Source organism: Eumetopias jubatus, unplaced genomic scaffold (assembly GCF_037043125.1).
Source record: "Eumetopias jubatus isolate StellerSeaLion01/CBP00866 unplaced genomic scaffold, mEumJub1_p1.0 scaffold_1, whole genome shotgun sequence".
NCBI classification, from domain to species: domain Eukaryota; kingdom Metazoa; phylum Chordata; class Mammalia; order Carnivora; family Otariidae; genus Eumetopias; species Eumetopias jubatus.
In genome coordinates this window covers 66,174,142-66,186,250 of record NW_028274807.1, presented here as the reverse complement: position 1 = coordinate 66,186,250, position 12,109 = coordinate 66,174,142, and the positions used below count along the sequence as shown (strand labels likewise).

General features: G+C 37.4%; 2 protein-coding genes across 3 annotated transcripts in view; one reads left to right on the top strand and one right to left on the bottom strand.

Annotated features, from left to right (window-relative positions):
- Window positions 1-10,836, bottom strand: part of EAF2 (ELL associated factor 2) — a 40,943-nt gene extending 30,107 nt beyond the window's left edge. Inside the window, exons 1-2 of the mRNA XM_028110665.2 lie at window positions 10,659-10,836; window positions 1,649-1,743 (exon numbers count right to left, since the gene is read on the bottom strand). Of these exons, the coding sequence (XP_027966466.1) occupies window positions 1,649-1,743; window positions 10,659-10,767 (204 nt within the window). The 5' untranslated portion in view covers window positions 10,768-10,836. The remainder of the gene's footprint in view (window positions 1-1,648; window positions 1,744-10,658) is intronic.
- Window positions 10,837-10,970: 134 nt separating this feature from the next.
- The window catches only part of IQCB1 (IQ motif containing B1), a 53,136-nt gene continuing 51,997 nt past the window's right edge, over window positions 10,971-12,109 (top strand). The window contains exons 1-2 of one of the 2 annotated variants that reach the window (XM_088028305.1): window positions 10,971-11,082; window positions 11,556-11,638. The gene's annotated coding sequence lies outside the window, so the exon portion shown is untranslated. The other variant, XM_088028332.1, reaches the window with a different exon arrangement.

The following is a 12,109-nucleotide window of genomic DNA, read 5'->3' as shown; positions in this document are numbered from 1 at the left end:
AAAGTTTTTTTGCAAACCAATCATCACTGATCAATAATCCTATAATCTGAGAGCAGGCTGGTGGTACCTGTTATCAACTTAAGGCTTTTCAATAACTTTTAGAATTAAGGGGATGTTTTAGGTTTTTCTTTAATAAACATCATAAAGCAAAAAAGCCTTAGATTTGTGGGTACTAAATTTCCAAACTATTTTAGAGATGCCAGCTTTTCATAAAGAGTAATACAGAAGTTTATTCATCCACATGTCTCACACTGAATTGGTTGTTCATTTCCTTCAGTTTGTAAGGGAGCAAATGAGAAGTCTCCCCCACAAATTTAATTAACCTTAGGACAACTTTCAGAGGCAGCAACTGATAAAGTCTGACATAACAGTGGGGGACTGATAAATATAAGTGTTGGACTCAATAAATAGTGTTGGACTGATAAAAATAAGACTAGAAGACTAGAGGATAGAGAGCTTGCTTGCTCTACCTCTAATCACAACAAATCATCTCATAAATGCATACAAGAGAATGTTGATGACTTGGCACAAAATCATTTCTGTTAAAAAAATTAAACAAAACAAAGAAAAAAATCTCAGTCCAGTGCTTTCTCGGTATGTTAAAATATAAAGTTACAGTCTTTGTGTTCTGAGTATAGATCAAGTCAGCATAAAAGAAAAAAAAGAAACAAGCTGAATGCAAAGAAACTTCTAACTCAAAAACTGAGAAAACTAGAGCAACAAGTAATTTGTCTATTTATGTAAATAGTATTTGACAGTGTTACTTGGAAAAACCTAGAAATTTTTAAATGTACAAAACTTTGGTTAAAGCCTCCCTGACCTAGCCTCTTTTCTAAACCATTCCCCAAACCATTGCTAAAATCACTCTAAAAGCACAAATTTGATCATGTTACTACTCTGCTTAAAAACCTCTAATGGTACTCTAATACCTATGGAATAAAGTCAAAATTCTACATTAGAAGATAATATATTTTTCACAGTCTGATCCCAATCTACCTTTACAGACTCTATTATCAATCAATTTTCATAATTCTGTTATTTATTTACTACATTAATTCATTTATTCCACAAACTTCTTGTTTTTCTCTATTAGAGCCTTTTACATACTGTTTCTTTGCCTAGAATAGTCTACTCCCTTTCTGCCTGATGAAATTCTACTTGTCCTTTAAGGCTCAGCTCAAATACCATCTGCCTTGTGAAGCCTTTCAAGATTCTACCAAGCAGAGTATTTGATTCCACTAATGTGCTTGCACAGAATTTTGTACATGCTCTAATGTATAGCATTAGACATCTGTGTGTCCTTCTGCTATAACAGATTAGGACTAGAAGGCTGGGAATATGCTATTATTCTTAGTTCAGGGTACAAAATCTGCCTCATAATACTAATTAATAAGCATATGTTTAGACCTCTAAGTGTTTCAGATCATTTGAAATGATAGTTCTTGAAACTTATCAAATAGATCAAAGTATTTTTAAAAAGTATTTTCAGATTGTTTTACCTAAAATAGCTTAATATAAGGGTTTTTGCTTTGTTGTATTGGTTAATTACTTTAAATATTACTATACAAATTGTGTAATTATTTTCATTTAAATTTAGTAGAAATCCTGCAAAAAGATACTTTCAGTCTAAATACATACAAATACTCACTTTTATATTTGGCAGAGTTATTGTCACCTGTTCACCTTTGCCGACTTCAAGCTCTCCTTCGCAGGAAGTGTCAATAGAAGCAGGTTTGAAATCATCTAAAAATAGAGACAGATACGGATTTTTATAAAATGGAACAATAGCCGGGTACCTGGATATCAAAAATATGATCATGTTTCAGGGGGTAAATCATTTTGCAACAGCCAGTAATTAAAATGGTTTAGAACAGTCTTCATATTACATATAAAATCCAACCCAATTTATTTCTGTATGTATAATTCTGAGAAAAAAAGAAACAACTAAACTCTAAAATAGTATTCCTCAAACCATGCTCCCTCCGAATCCTGTTTAGGTCAAGATAAACTAGACTAAGATGTTCCACTGCTAAAAAATACATAATGTCAGTGTTTTCACAGTTTGCTAAAAACTGGTATTAGTAGAATGTTTTCAATTTTCAGTCTTTCCCGTAATTTTTCTAAAACCACCTTGGGTGTCTACTATCACTTGCTGGCTGTCCTAGCAGAGTACATAATTAATGAATACGTGGCAAATACATATTCATGGGAAAACTTAAGAAACAGCAATCATTGAGTTTAATAGTTTGAGTTTTTCATGAATCCTACCATTAAAGGATATGTAAATTTAACCAAATCTGCAACTTCAGAAGAACTTAAAATAGGTTTTAATTTTGAGTTAAATCATAATTCAAATGTTATTAAAATATATTACCCAGAAGGAATTTAGGGTGCTCAGATATTTCACATGCTGAACAAGCTTAAAAACCTCTAAGATATGAAAGCCACTTAAAAATAATTCACATCACTGTGAATTGTGTAAGACTGATGAATCACAGACCTGTATCCCTAAAAAATACATTATATGTTAATAAAAAATTTAAAAACTTCACATCAATTCATATCAATGACTGATAATTCTGATATAGAATTCCTCAGGTAATATATATTTTTCCAGGTTATCTCTTTATTAAAATATAGCATACATGCAAACTAGAACATTTATCATAAGCTTGACGAATTTTCAAAAGTGACACATATGTAATCAGCAACCAGATCAAGAAATAGAACATTATCAATCCCTGAAAGGCCTCTCCCAATTATCCCTACCCCAAGAGAGTGATCTTTATATTAACAGAGAAGCCAAATACAAAAAGTCTAAATCCAAAGTACTGAACATTTATTAGAATTTAGGGAACTATAATAGGTAGATCTTGGGAAAAGAGAATCTTCCAGTGCTCATCAAATCATCTTCTGTCAATAAACAAAAGCTGGCTCTGCTTCCCACTGATAATTATAATGGCTAACATTTATGGAATACTTACTTCCTTCCAGGCGTCCTGCTTAACATTTCGTATTTAATTCTTATAATGACTAGGGACACCTGGGTGGCTCAGTTGGTTAAGCATCTGCCTTCAGCTCAGGTCATGATCCCAGGGATCTGGGATGGAGCCCTACATCGGGCTCCCTGCTCAGCGGGAAGCCTGCCTCTCCCTCTCCCACTCCCCCTGCCTCTCTCTCTGTCAAATAAATAAACAAAATCTTAAAAAATAATAATAATTCTTATAACGACTCTAAGAAAAGAAATGAAATCCATTCTTATTTTATGAAATCCATTCTTAAGTTCCTTAAGCACATATGAATATAAACAATTCACACTAAGTATTCTTTATAATATGATTTATTCTTTATGCTGCCTTAATTTAAAACTGAATACATGCAGTATCTCTTAAAACCTTAATGCTTATTTCTAGATTTTAAGAAACAGATTAAAAAAATAACATAAGCAATATGAAAAATGTGAAAGAATTTGATTTACGGTGTATCCTTAGGTAGTACCACTGAGGATAAAGAAAAAATAAACTGGGGAGTTTGTTATTAGCAGTAAGGTAATGAGAAAGATAAAAAATAATTTAGGTGTTAAGTTTTAGATGCTTGAAAGAAGTTCTAGAGAAGTGTTAATTAATATCAATTGATTAAAAGACAACAATATTGAAGAAAACAAATCAGAATTGAGCCTTGAGTATCACAGAAAGAAAGTAGAAAGCAGAAGACAGGAAAATCCAAGAGACTACAAAAAATAATATTTTACTTTTTGTATCCACGATACAAAAGTAAAATAATAATAACAGCTATAACTTATATAATTACTTATATAATTATTTAAAAATTTTTCCTAATTACTTTTATCTCAAAGACTCACAAAAATTCTTAAAGTAGTGAATATCCCTATCTTACAGATAAGGCAAATGATGGTGGAAGAAATTAAGTCCCTTACCCAAGATCATGCAATTAATATTTGCTAAAGCTAGAATAAGGAACCACAGATTTAGTAGACTAAAAAGATAAGAGGTTAACCAACAACCTTTGATATCAGTCTTTTTTTTTTAAGATTTTATTCACTTACTAGAGAGAGAGAGAGAGAGAGAGTGCACGCACAAGTGGGGGGAGGGCAGGGAGCGAGAGAAGACTTCCCACTGAGTGGGGAGCCCCACAGGGGGCTCCATTCCAGGACCCCAGGATCATGACCTGAGCTGAAGGCAGACACTTAACCAACCTGAGCCACCCAGGTGCCCCTGATATCAGTCTTACTGATATCTAAATTGATGGAGAAAGAAGATAAGTTCAATTTGAGCTAGTAAATATCATTTGAAACCCTAAAGTGAAAACTTCATTTTATAAGGATGCATACAGAATAAATGAAGTAAATACCACTTAAAACATTTTAATATAAGTAATTTATCATCATGGTCTATGGGGGTACCCACAGTAACAGCCGTTGTTCATCTTAAAGTGTCTCCAACTTTTAAATTTTAACTATCCTTCAAAGTTCTGCTCACCAGTGTAAGTATTCCTGTAAATATTCCTCAATCTTCTTTATCACGCACATCTAATCACTATGTTTTTTTCCAAAATATCTTTCAGAGCCATCTCTTTCTATTATTGAGAGGACAAACTAGTTTTCAATCAACAAAAAACTAAACTATCAAAGTACCTACAGCTTGCCCATCCATCTGCTTTTCTCTGTATTTTTGCTCTTAGAATGTGGATCCTATTTCAAAGTCTCCTCTTCCCTAAAGTAGTCGCTGGGTGGAGCCCTTTCCTTACTTTTCAAAATCTCTTTTTTCTTGTCCACTTCTGTAGCATTTACCATACTGTTCATCAAAACCTAACATAAATGACATGGCATTATTTACGTCTTCCTGTGCATGCCCTTTTGGACTGTAATTTTTTAAATCATAATGCCTCATACTTTAATTCCTCCTGAATTATGGCTCCTAGCATAATACCTTTAATATAATGGGCACATATGAGATCTTTGTAATTGACTCTGGTTCATATGTTTATCCTTCTCTGAACTACCTCCAAACTTATTTTAAGTATAAACTTATTTCAGCTAAATTGTGTGCAAAAGACTTGTTTTCTAATTGTTTCCTGAGGATCAGATTCATCTGTACTTCAAGACTCGTTTCTTTAGGGTAGATAACTGCCATATTTCTTTTGTACTTTTCACTAGCACATTTCTGTTCTCATAAAGGGCACACATAACTTAATATTTGACAGAGAATATTTGACATAGAGAATTAAAGAATTCTCTATGATAAATAGGTAAAACAGAAATGACATCCTAGAGTAAAACCATGGTTCTCTGATCTCCCATATTTTTCTGACAGTGACACAAAGGACAATACTGGGAGATATGACTGTCGTTTAACAACAGCTAAATAATGCTTTAGAGAAGAGGCTAGAAAGGTAACCCAAGGCAGTGAAGCAGACCACTGGGGAATCATAGTGAATAAGCCCAATCTCAAGAAGACAACCAACTGCTGCCAAGAGGAATATGGATTTGGTTGGCCAGCTTATCTTCTGATTTTTGAAAGAGAAGCTGGTAATCCAGATTTCTGTATAAAATATCTTGATATTTACATATTTACAACAAATTTATTTTTTTACAGATTTTTTAAATTATTATTTTATTTATTTATTTGACAGAGAGAGACACAGCAAAAGAGGGAACACAAGCATGGGGAGTGGGAGAGGGAGAAGCAGGCTTCCCATGGAGCAGGGAGCCCAATGCGGCGCCCGATCCCAGGACCCCGGGATCATGACCCGAGCCGAAGGCAGACGCTCAACGACTGAGCCACCCAGGCGCCCCTACAACTAATTTATGTTAAAACAACAACTGTGGGCGCCTGGGTGGCTCAGTTGGTTGAGCAACTGCCTTCGGCTCGGGTCATGATCCTGGAATCCCGGAATCGAGGCCCGCATCGGGCTCCCTGCTGAAGGGGGAGTCTGCTTCTCCCGCTGACCGCTCTGTCTCTCATTCTCTCTGTCAAATAAATAAATAAATAATCTTTAAAAAAAATAAATAAAACAACAACTGTGTGGGTCAAACAAAGCATCTCTAACGTCAAACTCAGCCAATAGGCTGTTAATCTATAACCTCTGTATTAGTGTTTAAATACGGATTCTTTTTCTTTATATCATCACTTTTGATCTTCACAACAACTCTTTGAAGATTTGCACCCACATTTTACCAATAAGGAACTCCTCTAAAATAATGAAGCCAGTAAAAAATCAAGTCAGGAACTCAAGCCACATACTCCATCCACTCAAAACATATAGCCTTTTGCCTTATATTCAGTTCTTAACTTTTTCATGTATGGGGGGGTTGTTAGGAGATGAGGAATAGTCATAAGTCCCTATGGGAATCTGATGAAAATTATAGATCAGCTATAGATCCTCTCCACAGAAAAAATGAATGTATGAACATACATATCAAGTACTGTATAATTTCAAGAGATTCACAAGTCCCTGAAGCCTAGATGTCTATGGGACAACTATAAGAGACAGAAATGTACTCAAAATATCTGTAGCTGTACTTAATGATAATCATGAATTTATAATCAATAAATCAAAACTATTCTGAACCTATTTACACTTCTAATTATTTTGCTGTTAGAATAAATTCTACTTTTTATTGTTATATAAATATTGTCTTTTATTTGCCTTCAAACAACAAGTTTTTTTGAGTATACAACTTTTGAGTTTCAAGGGAACGAAGTATTGACCTAGAATTATAGAATTTGTTGAGTAATACCATGTTTTCCATATGCTTCCAAATGTCAAATATATTTTCGAAGTTGCTATTCCAGACTACATAGTTCCTTTCTTTCAGTTCTCCTTGGTTTGGAAAACTCACCACCAATGTTACCATTTATTTATTCTCTGTAGATTTCCTTCATCTATATTATTTCTTTTTTTTTCCCCAAAGATTTATTTATATATTCTAGAGAGAAAGAGAGAGGGAGAGGGTGCAGTGGGAGAGGCAGAGGGAGAGAAAGAAAATCTCCGGCAGACTGCCTGATGCAGGGGCAGGGCTTGATCTCATGATCATGACCTGAGCCGAAATCAAGAGTCCAACGCTTAACCAACTGAGACACCCAGGTGCCCCTATGTTATTTTCTTCTTTACAGTGCAATTACTTATATTACATATAGAGTAGAAAAACATTTCCTACTTTGCACTTAATGCTTTTTCAGTCAATGCTGATCATTTTTCTGACTATTTCAGCTGTAGTGTCACATAATGTCTGTATCTTCATAACAGAATCACAGTTACTGTCATAAATTTACTTCCTGGGATATGAACTAATTCAACTAACTCCAAAACCCATACCCTTTCCAATATACCACAGTGATCAGAGAACATTCATTGTAAATATAATTTTAATCCCATTTTCATTAGCGTACCTTCTAATGTTTGCTCACACCAAAGCTTAACAACCACTTTTTGGGGAGTGGCTCCACTTGAAGGCTCAATCTTCCTGTAGTCACTGCCCATGAGTTCATCATTTAGTGTCAGCAAAAAGTAGTGTCATTTACAAACTTGGGAATTTCAATGTCTAGTTCCTTATCTAGCCATACATTGTAAAATTAGTACTAGCCCAAATTCAAAATTTATTCTAGCACGTCCTGTTACTCAAACTCTTCCACCCAGTGACGTATCTGCTGCTAAACATTTAGCTTATCATTTATAGAACATCCCATGTCTTCCCTACCACATGCCAGACTTTATCTTTGATAGGCTTTATTGCTAAGCCCTGATAAATGCTTTTGAAAGTTTAATTACATTCATCGGCATTCTTCATACACACATGAATATAACCCTTCAAGAATAATAGTGACTACTATTTATTTTATGCCATGCACCAAATACTGTGCTAGGTTGTTTATGCAATCTTATTTAATCCTTAAAAATCTCTGAAGTGTAGATATTATTACCATTTACATATAAGAAAACTGAGGCTGAGAGTTTAGAGAATGTTCCAAAAGTTACATTACATACATAGGTGGTGGAGGCCAGAATTCACATCCAGTTTTGTCCAAAGCCTCAGCATATTAAACAGGCATAATTACCCCTGTACATAAACATAGAATATTACTTTCTCCCAGATTATACTGACTCAACTGAGTGTTTGTTATATATTAGGTCCACCTGAACTAAAGTAAGATTTCCTGTTTTTTGTTTTTAATAGTTTTTTTATTTTTTATTTATTTATTTAAAGTTTATAAAACTCACTTCATTTTATTTTTTTATTTTTTTCAATTTTTTTATTATTATGTTATGTTAATCACCATATATTACATCATTAGTTTTTGATGTAGTGTTCCATGATTCATTGTTTGCATATAACACCCAGTGCTCCATTCAATACGTGCCCTCTTTAATACCCATCACTAAGCTAACCCACCACCCCATCCCCCTCCCCTCTAGAATCCTCAGTTTGTTTCTCAGAGTCCATAGTCTCTCATGGTTCGTCTCCCCCTCCAATTCCCCCCCTTCATTTTTCCCTTACTACTATCTTCTTCTTTTTTTTTTTAACATATAAGGTATTATTTGTTTCAGAGGTACAGGTCTGTGATTCAACAGTCTTACACAATTCACAGCGCTCACCAGAGCACATACCCTCCCCAGTGTCTATGGCTCCCACCCCCCCACCACTCCAGCAACCCTCAGTTTGTTTCCTGAGATTAAGAATTCCTATTTTATAGTTTCCATCCCTTACTCTGAGTCCTTAAGAGTGAGGATCATATGGTAAATGAACCTATGCTCAAGGATAATGATTGGTTTTATTCAAATAAATCTAGAAAGATTCTGCCTGCTTCAACAAGAATAAAACTGAGGCTAAAATCTTTTCTTATGTCTTCCAGAGCACTAAGAGTGTATTCAAGCATCTGGGTTTTTTGTGGTCGTTATTCCTATGGTTGTTTTGTTTATTTTTGTTGTTTTTTTCATTCTTGTAGCTAGATCACCTGATTCTTGAGCTCTAAAGGCACAATTCCAGCATGTTGAGAACTTTTATGAATGAAAAGCTTTGAAGCACCTGCAAAGAGCTTTTCAAAGGCTATTTTATATTCTCTTCATTTGGGGTTCATGCCCTTAAAAGAGAATAAATACCCAAGTTACATGAAAATATAACAATGAAACAAAAGAGCAAATTTTTATAATCTTAAACCTTATGATTTGAAAAATTATTAAAAGGCTACTGCAAATCTGAAAAAGGAGAGAGGAGAGACTATTTGCGAGAAAGGCATGGAGAAACCAGGTAAAAGCTATATCACACTTTTGGAAAATGGGACTGGAGAGAATTCATTGGCACTCATTAGCTGTCTCGCTGTGGTTAATGTTGGACAACAGAGTATGGCAAAGCAGAAAAAACAAAGGACAAAGGACAGGGGCGCCTGAGTGGCTCAGTCAGTTAGGTGGCCGACTCTTGATCTCAGCTCGGGTCTTGATCTCAGGGTCGTGGAAAAAAAAAAAAGAAAAAACAAAGGACCCTGTTGAAGGTCTTCTGTTGACAAATATCTCCCCTGTTTATTCTACCAACTGGATGTTAATCTTGCTTAACAAAACCCTTTTATAAAATGTTAAACCTATTGGTCTTTATAACTTTACCCCAAGTTACTATAATTAGATCGTCTACAATTTAATTAAACTTTTGGAGAATGTTGAGTTTTAATTGGGTATTTTGATTGAAGCATGGAAAAGTTCAGAATAAAAACCATGAAGATCCCTGGACAGTCTAAGGACAGGATGACTGAGAAAGGTAGAATGATGAGACACTAAGGAAGAACAGGGCAGGGGAAAGGAAGTGAAAAAATACCTACTTTACAATTTTGCCACAGAAAAATAAAAGGTTATGATTCAAAGATCTTAGTTTCCATTCCGTTCTATAATTCTGAGGGCTACTATGCAAAGAATGAAATGTTTTACATACCAAATCATAATATGCTATATTTTCCTTCCTGGAATCTATACCATCCAACATTAAAGTAAAAGAGCTCCTTTTCTACCTCACCAACATAACAGAGGAAAAATTTATCAAAACTAGTTCCAGAGGACAATCAAAAGGAGAAATCAAAGGGAAGTAAATATCTTTCTAAACAAATGAATAACACACCCTCCAGTACTTTGATAATCAGTATTTGATAACTGAACGAAATCAGGGGTCCGATACAATTATTGGAATAGTTCAGAATATCTACTCAGGAACACACTTAAACAAGAACTCTCATCAGAGACAGAAAAAGTGAAGAAAAGAGGCAATATTTCCCTACCAGCCTCAAGGCATTCCCTTTCCCCTGCGTAATAGTTCGGTCTTTTGCACCTTCCCATCTGTCACCTTACTATTTTCCTATCCATCTCCGCATCACCTACCAGTTATGTCTGTCTCCACAGTCACCCCTGTAGATCTCCTCCACAAAGTTTCCCTTTCTGCTCACTTGAATCTCTCCGCCCAGGGTTTACCCACACCTGCTCAACTCCGGCTCCTTCCACGAAACCCCCGGGACTCCAGGCAGGGCAATGGATAGCGCTGGGCACTCCATTCTCCAGCAGAGTAAGGGGGTTTGTGGGAACACAACTCTGAGAGGTTTGTGCCTCCACACCCCCATATCCAGAGCTCCCCCTTTCTCCCGGGGATCGTTCTCACTCACATCGTACAGTGTGGAAGGCGCAGCGCGGCTGCTTCTCGAAACTCTCGCCTAACTTGAGAACCCGCTCGCGACGGTCCATGTGCGAGGGTCCCGCTGCTCCATTCATCATTATTCTCCAGCTGTGACTTTGCCTTGGCCACCTGCGCTCACTCCCATCTGCCACCTCATCCTTAAGCAGCTGCACTTGCTGTGGCCCAGGCAGCCAGCAGACTCCGCCCCGCGCCTGACGCGCGCGGCCCCCCGGGCGCCTCTCGCGTGCTTATTGGTTGCCTGGAGAGGGGCGCCCCGCCCCCTGGCTCCGAGAATCCTGGTTCCGCCTCCAGGCCCCTTCCCGCGTTGCGACGCACGCCGCCCCGGGAAGGCTGCGCTGTTGAGGGGCTTGGTGGGAGCAGGATCACCTGGAGGAGGATGCGGAGAGGATGAGGTAACCCACCTGAGGTGGCGACTGAGGAAGGAGAGAATCTCGGGGTGCCTGGAAGCCAGGGCCATAGGGTTTCTGGGCCAAGCGCCCCGGCTCGTAGGAGCTCCTAACGGGAGGATCGGCGCCCTTTCTGTGGAGATTTGTAGTGGAAACTGAGGCCCGGGGAGAGGCGGGAGCGGGGCACAAGGCCCGGTGTCTTGCCCAAGGCCTCGTACCGCCGAATCTGGGTCTAGAATCCGGAGCGAAGGAGCCCGCGGCCTCAGAGATTCGGACCTTGGACCTCACTGGAGGCGACGCCGTTACCTCGGCAATCGCCCTCTGATCTTTTCCAGAGGAAGTTCCCGGTGGTATTAGGACCGGGACAGGGGACGGCGAGGAAGGGGGAAAAAAAGATTCGGAGTTAGGAATTACGGTGTTTCGGATCAGTTGCAACCAGACTGCATTAGGTAGCCTTCTTTTATTTATTTCCTTCACAGTGATCCTTGGAGGCAGTAACGGCACGGGCAGGAAGACGAAATTCCCAAAGGATCAAGGCCCGGGTTCTTGCTGTGGCAACAGGGTAATAATTGAAAAATAATTGTCTTTTTTTTTCTATCAAGAATTCATGAGTTTCATGGTAAAGATGAGGGAAGTGTTGTATTAGAGGAGAAGCATCCAACAGAAAGTTTACAGATGGTTGTCGTCATGGGTGGTTGTTTTTCAGGGTAAGTATGTAATCCAACTCTACCCCCATGCTTTCTTTAGCCACATTTGTCGGTTTATTGTTTTCGGCAAGTACATGAATATGTCTCCCTTAATCTATCTCCTTGTCTAAATTCTACTTTTTTTCAGGAGTATTAAGACTGTTTTGTGTGGTAGTTAAGTGCTCAAGTTCTGGAGCCAGAATTTTTGTATTTCAACCCCAGCTTCGTACTTTACAGTGTGGCTTCATGCAAGTTAAAGAATGCTCATCGTTAAAATTGGGGGAAAAATAATAGTGCTTATTCCTTAGAGTTGTTGAAAGGGTTAATTGAATTAATACATGAAAGGA